Source organism: Giraffa tippelskirchi, chromosome 7 (assembly GCF_054371585.1).
Source record: "Giraffa tippelskirchi isolate mGirTip1 chromosome 7, T2T-mGirTip1v1.2.pri, whole genome shotgun sequence".
Classification (NCBI taxonomy): Eukaryota; Metazoa; Chordata; class Mammalia; order Artiodactyla; family Giraffidae; genus Giraffa; species Giraffa tippelskirchi.
This window is the reverse complement of record NC_137281.1, coordinates 67,557,090-67,567,803: the sequence shown is the minus strand read 5'-3', so window position 1 is coordinate 67,567,803 and position 10,714 is coordinate 67,557,090. Positions and strand designations below refer to the sequence as shown.

The 10,714-nt window shown below is 39.5% G+C and overlaps 1 protein-coding gene across 1 annotated transcript; it reads right to left on the bottom strand.

Moving 5' to 3' along the window:
- Nucleotides 1-3,310: 3,310 nt before the first annotated feature.
- On the bottom strand, nucleotides 3,311-4,249 carry LOC145514923 (olfactory receptor 5L1-like). Its single transcript, XM_081513948.1, has one exon. It carries the CDS (start codon nucleotides 4,247-4,249, stop codon nucleotides 3,311-3,313), a length of 939 nt encoding a protein of 312 aa, XP_081370074.1.
- Between the last annotated feature and the right edge of the window lie 6,465 nt (nucleotides 4,250-10,714).

The following is a 10,714-nucleotide window of genomic DNA, read 5'->3' as shown; positions in this document are numbered from 1 at the left end:
ATAAAGATTTTAGATATCAGTGCATTCCAGATTAAAAAATAATACAGTTTGTTTAAACTATACAATAACATCATTTGGGAGCTAAGAAACTAGATGTTTAATTTGGACATAATTCAGACAGAAGAACCTGAAAATCTACAAGGAAATAAGGCAATATTTCTCAACTACTGATGATTATGAACCTCCCCTCCCCTCCCACATGGACATTTGACAATATCTGGAGGCATTTTGATTGTTATAATTAATGTACCAGAGTGATTGGACAGAGGTCAGAGATGCTGCTATACATGGTAGCATGCACAGGGTAGCTTCCTATAAAAATAAAAATCCAACACGAAATATCAATAGTACCAAGCTTGAGAAACTCTGAAAATTATAATCAATAAATAATTTATAATAATGAGAATTGACTTGGGAAGATTTCCTTCTGATTGATGCTTAAATCCTTGGATATCTGAACACACAGAGCCATCAAGAGTTCTCACTGTTATGTGGGACCTCTTGCCTTTAATGAGGGCTTCCCTGGTGGCTCAGATGGTAAAGCGTCTGCCTGCAATGCGGGACACCTGGGTTCGATCCCTGGGTTGGGAAGATCCTCTCGAGAAGGAAGTGGCAACCCACTCCAGTACTCTTGCCTGGAAAATCCCATGGACGGAGGAGCGTGGTAGCTTACATACAGTCCATGGGGTCGCAAAGAGTTAGACACAACTGAGCGACTTCACTTCACTTCACTTGCTTTTAATTTTTTTTTTGTTTTTTTTTGTTTTTTTTTTATTTTAAAGTAAGAAGTTATTTTTTTTAATCTTGTCTAAGGATACAAAACTAGTAGGAAAAAGGTAATATTTGAGCCTAGATCAAACGATTTCTAGTTCTTTTGACTATATTCTCCATTACTCAAATGCTCTTTCTTTAAATTAAAGCTATCATTGATTTACAATATTGTTCTAGTTTCAGGTGTACAGCTTCATAATCTTTTCTATTTTTTTTTTTTTTATAAATTTATTTATTTTAGTTGGGGGCTAATTACTTTACAATATTGTAATAGTTTTTGCCATACATTGACATGAATCAGCCATGGGTTTACATGTGTTCCCCTTCCCGGATCCCCCACCCACCTCCCTCCCCATCCCATCCTTCTGGATCATCCCATTGCCCCGGCCCTGAGCCCTTGTCACATGCATCGAACATGGAAATGTTCTGTTTCACATATGACAATACACATGTCTCAATGCCATTCTCCCAGAACGTCCCACCCTCACCTTCTCCCTCAGAGTCCATAAAATTGTTCCATGCATCTGTGTCTCTTATTCTGTCTCGCATATAGGGTTATCGTTACCATCTTTCAAATTCCATATATATGCATTAGTATACTGTATTGTTGTTTTTCTTTCTGGCTTACTTCACTCTGTATAATGGGCTCCAGTTTCATCCATCTCAGTAGAACCGATTCAAATGTATTTTTTTTAATGGCTGAGTAATATTCCATTGTGTATATGTACCACAGCTTCCTTATCCATTCGTCTGCTGATGGACATCTAGGTTGCTTCCATGTCCTGGCTATTGTAAACAGTGCTGCGATGAACATTGGGGTACACGCGTCTCTTTCAATTCTGGTTTCCTCGGTGTATATGCCCAGCAGTGGGATTGCTGGGTCATATGGCAGTTCTATTCCCAGTTTTTTAAGGAATCTCCACACTGTTCTCCATAGTGGCTGTACTAGTTTGCATTCCCACCAACAGTGTAAGAGGGTTCCCTTTTCTCCACACCCTCTCCAGCATTTATTGCTTGTAGACTTTTGGATAGCAGCCATTCTGACTGGTGTGAAATGATACCTCATTGTGGTTTTGATTTGCATTTCTCTAATAATGAGTGATGTTGAGCATCTTTTCGTGTGTTTGTTAGCCATCTGTATGTCTTCTTTGGAGAAATGTCTGTTTAGTTCTTTGGCCCATTTTTTGATCGGGTCGTTTATTTTTCGGGAATACAGCTGCAGAAGTTGCTTGTATATTTTTGAGATTAATTGTTTGTCTGTTGCTTCATTTGCTATTATTTTCTCCCATTCTGAAGGCTGTCTTTTCACCTTGTTTATAGTTTCCTTTGTTGTGCAAAAGCTTTTAATTTTAATCAGGTCCCATTTGTTTATTTTTGCTTTTATTTCCAATATTCTGGGAGGTGGGTCATGGAGGATCCTGCTGTGATTTATGTCGGAGAGTGTTTTGCCTATGTTTTCCTCTAGGAGTTTTATTGTTTCTGGTCTTACGTTTAGATCTTTAATCCATTTTGAGTTTATTTTTGTGTACGGTGTTAGGAAGTGTTCTAGTTTCATTCTTTTACAAGTGGTTGACCAGTTTTCCCAGCACCACTTGTTAAAGAGATTGTCTTTTCTCCATTGAATATTCTTGCCTCCTTTGTCGAAGATAAGGTGTCCATATGTGCGTGGGTTTATCTCTGGGCTTTCTATTTTGTTCCATTGATCTATATTTCTATCTTTGTGCCAATACCATACTGTCTTGATGACTGTGGCTTTGTAGTAGAGCCTGAAGTCAGGCAGGTTGATTCCTCTAGAACCAGTTGGTTCTAGGTTTGAGAAATAGCGATGACCTTACCAGAAATGTTAGTCTGAGAAAGAAGTCCTGTTTATAATGAAAGATAATTAAAGGAAATTAATTATCTGATGTGTATGACTTACAGTTCTACAGAAAGGACAGTTCCAGGTGAACTGAGATGTGCCATATTGTTAATACCTTACATCATTGCCACCATGTACTTGTCAAAACCTTCTGCACAGAAAAGGAAATAATAAACATAAAGAAGAGGCAACAGAATGGGAGGTAATATTTGCAATGCATGTATCTGATAAAGCAGGGGTCCCCAAATTCCAGGATTTAATGCCTGATGATCTGAGGTGGGTCTGACAATAAAAGTTATACAGCAAACTAAATATGTGTGTCTTAACAGCCCATTACCCAAACCCACTTAAAACATTTTAGTTTGGGTCAAAGAAAATAAGTAGGCTGCAAATTTTGAAATATGTTCAATTATATTCTTACAAGGTGACAAGGTACAAAGATTGTTGTTCAGTCACTAAGTCATGTCCGACTCTTGTGACCCCACGAGTTGCAGCACGTCAGGCTTCCCTGTCCTTCTCTATTTCCTGAACTTTGCTCAGACTCATGTCCATTGAATCAGGGAAAAGTGAGTCAGAAAGACTCACCCCAAGGTACCCACTTCTTGACTGTTCTTCCACTTCCAACACTGAGTCCACCATTTCACCCTTCTGCCAGCCTCTGATTTGGGACTTAGAATCCCACTAGGAAAATATTTTGGAGCTCACCACTTTTCTGAGAGCTTCTTTCACATCCTTGTTCCTCAGACTATAGATCAAGGGGTTCAGCATAGGAATCACTACAGAGTAGAAAACTGTGGCCACTTTGTCAGTGTCTATATTGTTCTTGTCAGAGTGGGGCTGGCAATAAATGAAAAGGATCGTTCCCTGTAAGACAGTGATGGCAGCGAGGTGGGAGGCACAGGTGGAAAAGGTTTTGCACCTTCCCTCTGCAGAGCGCATCCTCAGGATGGTAATGAGAATAAACAGGTAAGAGATAAGGATGATCACACTTGTGATGATCTCATTGAAAGTGGCCACAGTGTATAGCACCAACTGATTTACAGTGACATCAGAGCAAGCAAGAGACAAGAGAGGGGAAAGATCACAAAAGAAGTGGTTGATCACATTTGATCTGTAGGATGGGATCTGGAGAGCTAAACACAAGTGAATCAGAGAACATACAGTACCACTGAGATAGCAACAAGACACCAACTTCATGCAGAGATTGTGGGACATGGTGACCGTATAGAGCAGTGGGTCACAGATGGCTACAAAGCGGTCATAGGCCATCACTGCCAGCAGAATGACCTCAGTTACCCCAAATGTGCAAAACAGGTAGAATTGTACAACACATTCCAGGAAGGAAATGGCTTTGTCATCATTTAAGATGTTAGCTAGCATCTTCGGTGTGATGATCGTGGAGTAACAGAAATCCACAAAGGACAAGTGGCTGAGGAAAAAGTACATGGGGGTGTGGAGTCGAGAGCTGACCTGAATCAGGGCAATCATGCCCAGGTTTCCCAAAACTGTGACTCCATAGATGGAGAGAAACAGCAGGAAGAGGAAGACTCTGAGCTCAGGGGCATCTGAGAATCCAAGGAGGATGAAGTTTGTCACAGCAGTGCAGTTTTCCTTGTCCATGTCCTCACTTTACTGTGGTTGCAGAAACATATTAATAGCTAATCTCCATTGGATCTCTCCTAATTAGCTCCTGAAAAGGACATGAGAATAAATAAGATAGTCAACTTTTTTCAGCAAAGAAATAAAACAGTGACATTTTGAAGCTTAGGAAAAGTTCAGACATCATAACCCACAAATGCAGAGAGCTCACATTGAAATTCACAGATCACAGGAAATAATTCACATCCATGAAAACCTCTCTGAAGATTTAAACTAGTTCCACACAATTTACAGCTTGGAACTGAATCATTAGAAACACATCAAATGTTATTTAGCTAGCCATATTTGAAATTTAAATACCTTTTTTAATTTGTAGACTTTTTAATCAGTTATTGAAATACTGGGATCTTTGGGGATTTTTTTTTTAATAATTCACAGGAAATTTTTTTTCTTTTTTTTTTGAGGAAATGATGAGAAGTATGCTTATTTAAGGTTATTAACACACAGGCATCATGTTTTTATTATTACCCTTTAAATGGAGAAGTGAATTTTATACTCTATTTTAGCATGTTTTTTCTATACAATTAGCCTAGTGATTTTTAAATTATGATATACTATGTTAGTCATTGTTCAGGGAATTGTTACTTAGGTCTAAACTTTTTGAACTGTGACTCTGAAGCCTTCTAAAACCTATTTGACAATGAATTCACTACTTTAAATCTATTCAAGAAATCAAATTTGTGAATATTCAGTTCAGTTGAGTTCAGTCGCTCAGTCCTGTCCGACTCTTTGCGACCCTATGAATCGCAGCACGCAAGGCCGCCCTGTCCATCATCTACTCCCAGAGTTTGCCCAAACCCACGTCCATTGAGTCGGTGATGCCATCCAACCATCTCATCCTCTGTCATCCCCTTCTCCTCCTGCCCCCAATCCTTCCCAGCATTAGGGTCTTTTCCAATGGGTCAACTCTTCACATGAGGTGGGCAAAGAATTGAAGTTTCAGCTTCAACATCAGTCCTTCCAATGAAGACCCAGGACTGATCTCCTTTAGAATGGATTGATTGGATCTCCTTGCAGTCCAAGGGACTCTCAAGAGTCTTCTACAATACCACAGTTCAAAAGCATCAATTCTTCAGCGCTCAGCTTTCTTCATCATCTAACTCTCACATCCATACATGACCAATGGAAAAACCATAGCCTTGACTAGACGGACTTTTGGCAAAGTAATGTCTCTGCTTTTCAATATGCTATCTAGATTGGCCATAACTTTCCTTCCAAGGAGTAAGCCTCTTTTAATTTCATGGCTGCAATCATCATCAGCAGTGATTTTGGAGCCCAAAAAAATAAAGTCTGACACTGTTTCCACTGTTTCCCCATCTATTTCCCATGAAGTGATGGGACCAGATGCCATGATCTTAGTTTTCTGAACGTTGAGCTTTAAGCCAACTTTATCACTCTCCTCTTTCACTTTCATCAGGAGGCTCTCTAGTTCTTCTTCACTTTCTGCCACAAAGGTGGTGTCATCCGCATATCTGAGGTTATTGATATTTCTCCCGGCAATCTTGATTCCAGCTTGTGTTTCTTCCAGCCCAGCGTTTCTCATGATGTACTCTGCATAGAAGTTAAATAAGCAGGGTGACAATATACAGCCTTGACGTACTCCTTTTCCTATTTGGAACCAGTCTTTTGTTCCATGTCCAGTTCTAACTGTTGCTTCCTGACCTGCATACAGGTTTCTCAAGAGACAGGTCAGATGGTCTGGTATTCCCATCTCTTGAAGAATTTCCCACAGTTTATTGTGATGCACACAGTCAAAGGCTTTGGCATAGTCAATATAGCAGAAATAGATGTTTTTCTGGAACTCTCTTGCTTTTTTGATGATCCAACGGATGTTGGCAATTTGATCTCTGGTTCCTCTGCCTTTTCTAAAACCAGCTTGAACATCTGGAAGTTCACGGTTCGTGTATTGCTGAAGCCTGGCTTGGTGAATTTTGAGCATTATTTACAAGCCTGTGAGATGAGTGCAATTGCATGATAGTTTGAGCATTCTTTGGCATTGCCTTTCTTTGGGATTGGAATGAAAACTGACCTTTTCCAGTCCTGTGGCCACTGCTGAGTTTTCCAGATTTGCTGGCATATTGAGTGCAGCACTTTCACAGCATCATCTGTCAGAATTTGAAATAGCTCAACTGGAATTCCATCACTTCCACTAGCTTTGTTCATAGTGATGCTTTCTAAGGCCCACTTGACTTCACATTCCAGGAGGTCTGGCTCTAGGTGAGTGATCACACCATCGTGATTGTGTGGGTCATGAAGATCTTTTTCGTACAGTTCTTCTGTGTATTCTTGCCACCTCTTCTTTTTGTGAATATTACATTAAGACAAATTCTTGTTGCTGCATTGCACTATTATTTATGATAGGAACTTAGAAACAAAATGTCAAACAGCAGGGTAAAAGTTGAGCTACATGTATGTTATGGGAAACTATGCAGCTTTCAGAAGAGCTTTCAGTGACTTGAAAAATGACTAAGAAAACGGCAACTTCAAAATAGAAAGCCAGATCACAAAGATAGAATATGGTATATCTATACATAAGACATAGTGCATATTTAATTCTCAAACCATCCAAGAAACATAAATATTTTTACCAATATTTTATTCCAATTGCTTTAAAAGTGCATTCAGAAATGTGCCTACTTTTTTTTTGAATAAAGGAGAGATATATTCAAAGCCTTTGAAATGTAGAAAATGCCAACAAAGGGTAAGAACATGCTTATTTATTCGCTCTCCTTATCCTAACTAACAATAAAATGACTTCGTAGTACTTGCTGCTTATTCCTGGAGGAAAGGGAGTCTGGACTAAAAGTCAACACCGCCAGATTTTTCCTCATTCTTCAAATAACTTGAAAGAGGTAAAGGATATGTGAAATAAGGAATCTTGGTTTGAATACAAATAATCATTCTGATGACATGCATTGCTCTCTTCTGCTGCTGCTGCTGCTGCTGCTGCTGCTGCTGCTGCTGCTGCTGCTAAATCGCTTCAGTTGTGTCCGACTTTGTGCGACCCCACAGACGGCAGCCCACCAGGCTCCGCCGTCCCTAGGATTCTCCAGGCAAGAATACTGGAGTGGGTTGCCATTTCCTTCTCCAGTGCATGAAAGGGAAAAGTGAAATTGAAGTCGCTCAGTCGTGTCAGATTCTTAGCGACCCCATGGACTATAGCCTACCAGGCTCCTCCGTCCATGGGATTTTCCAGGCAAGAGTACTGGAGTGGGGTGCCATTGCCTTCTCCGTTGCTCTCTTCAATGGCCAGTAATAAGTGAGTTGTCTTCTCTGATTTTGAAGTAGTAAATAATTTTGAAAACCATTTTCTGTTTTTTAAGCTCTAAAGATGAAAAGTTGGCTGCTGATTACTTATAGAGCAGGAGTGATATTGATCCCTTTTGGACATTTGTTAATGTCTGGGGATATAGTTGGCTGTCACAACAGGAAGGGGTGCTCCTACAGACTACAGATGCTGCTAAACAGTGTGCAGTCACAGGACGGCATATCCTTCCCCATTCCCATCCTCTACACACACCCACAACATAAGCAAAGCCCAAAATATAATCTGGCCCCAAATGTTAATAGTATCACATTTGAGAAAACTGTTGTAGAGATACATGGCCTTGGCACAAGGTCAAACTACTGGCTCTCCTGTCTGCTTCAGAGGTGGTTCACACATCTCTGCTCCTCCGTCCGCAGTCCTGAGGACCCCTCACCACCACTCTCAGCATCAGAGTTACTCTCAGGAGAATCTCCCTGCTGTCTTTCCCACGTTCTGTGGACGGAGTTAACATGAGAGAAGAAGAGGGGAAGGGGAGAGGAATCACGGATTCTTCCCATTTGGCTCACACTCTTTCCCCTGTTACACTAATAGCCATTACAAGATATTTCATTCTACGGATTGAATTGCTCCCATTTCCTGTCGATATCATTTTTCAGTAGGTAAAGGAAAAACATTTTCATAGAGTTCTCCAAACTTGGCATTTGTTAAAACACTCTCCAAATACAGACTTAAAAACTATTTCTAATGTCATTTCCCTCTTTTACAATTCCTCCTTCTCTGACACATGGCTAATAATAAATCACCCTCATTAGAAAAGAAACAAAGAAGTTTCCAGACATCAGGAAATATCATTCAGTCCATTCCTCCCCAAAATATAGTCCAACCAACCTGTTGATCAGTATTGCTCCCCGTGTTTCTGAGGATGTGATGAGGGAAAATGTCACAGGCTTTATGTTTTCGTGTGTGTGTGCAGGGGGCCCACATCCCTTGAGATGCCAGAACTCATCATTGGTCTCTGTGGGATCTCAACCAGATAAGAAAACAACGTAGTCTTGGGACTCAAACAATGAATGATGCAAAAAGAGGGGGAAACTCTCCTGAGTTGGTAAATGTTATTGTAAGACAATGTGATTCCTTTCAGAGTTTATGATAAATGACAGAGTGTTATATGCTGCATCCAGACATTGCACTACGAACCAGATAATGTTGCCATTATGACATATGTGAATGAGTCTTATAAACTCTGCCCATCTTACACTCAAAGCTCCTTTCTGGAGGACATAGGGTCTGAAGTCACAACAGCATCCTATCAAATACCAGAAAGGGGTGGGAACAATGAACCTCCTTTGCCGAGAATAATAGCAACTATTCACACTTACTCACCACTTTCTATGTGTTAGGTACTATTCTGAATACAACTATTAACACATTTCATTTTAAGTATAGTTATGCAGCTTTGTTAACATAGTGACTGAGGCATAGGCAGTTGTCATTTGCACAAAGTCATAGATGGAATCACTGATAGAATGAGCGTATATGTTGCATTTTGGTTTCTGCACCCATATAGCTCTGTGAGGAAGAACAGAGCTAATGGACGGTGCTGGATTCAGACCCTACTCACTGCAGAGATCATTTATGGGTCTGCCTGAAGGGTCTCTCCCAGGTCTGCTGCTTCTCTGGCTGTGTAATCTTTTCCTAAATCGATAGGGTTCAAATGATACGATGTGGTTTGTGCTCCTGGATATACCAAACATTCAAGAACTCCATGAGTCTAAATAATACCAAGTAAATTGGTTTCCAAATTCTCAACAGCTTTCATGTGTTTCCCTAAAATTGATTCATCTGACAATTTCCAGAGATTGTGGAGTGTTTCTGCCTCTCCATTCCACCCAGTACTTTCACTACTCCTTTTGTTTCATTTTTCAAAAGTAAAGATTCCTGTTGTCCATTCACATATTACTGTGAGAATTACCCAAATTAGAAAAGTAATAGAAAACTTCCAAAATCTAAAACGTAAGAACACTGTGAAATGTTGTGTTCTATGAAGCCTGAAATTTGTTTTAATTAAGACATTTCAAGCCCATGATATGACTTCTTGTTTCCTTCTAGCTTATATAATTTTCTTTTCTAAGAAAATAAGGACATTGGACATGCATTTTAGCTAATACAGTGATGTTTTGATATCATATATAGAAAATTGATGATGATATCTGATTAGCATCTATTTTTTTGTCATTGTTCTTAGTATACCCTGAAAGCATTGCACAAAATGCATCCCCCTGGAGCAAGTCTCAGGGCAGAAAGACTAAAAAGACAGCATCATTGGCAGTGATATTTTATATCATCTATGCAACCCACTCATAGAAAACTGCCTTGTATATCTATCTTAAAGACAAAGCAGATACTTTTCTTAAAATTGATTTAAATATAAATATTTAATTAAAATTTATTTCATAGGTATTACCCATAAATTGAATACTACAAATACTAAGACCTAAGTTTTTGATGAACTGTATTTATATCATATAAGATTATATTGTTTTAGCTAATCATTTCATCAAAAGATTCAATGACATCAACAATATGTTAAAATTTCTAAACTTTTTAATTGTACGTTTTAACTGAACTGCCTCCAAGTAGAAGAAAAGCAGGAATGCTTAACTGCTATATGATAAGACATGGGAAGGTAATTGTGGTAACATCAGAAATTTAAAAAATCAGTTGTATTTTAAGACTGTACAGCAAACTATTCCAAAATATATAAGTTAAAAACAGCTGCTTATTGCATGGATCACTATTACATAAGTCAGTAAGACAGCTCTACTGATCTGATCCAGATGTGACTGATCTTCTCTGGTATGTCTATGAAAGTCGCTCAGTCATGTCCAACTCTGTGACTCCATGGACTATACAGTCCATGGAATTCTCCAGGCCAGAATACTGGATTGGGTAGCCTTTCCCTCCTCCAGGGGATCTTCCCAACCTAAGGATCGAACCCAGGTCTCCCACATTGCAGGTGGATTATTTACCAGCTGAGCCACAAGGGAAGTCCAAGAATACTGAAGTGGGTAGTCTATCCCTTCTCCAGCGAATCTTCATGATCCAGGAATCTCCTGCGTTGCAGGCAGATTCTTTAACAACTGAGCTATCAGGGAAGC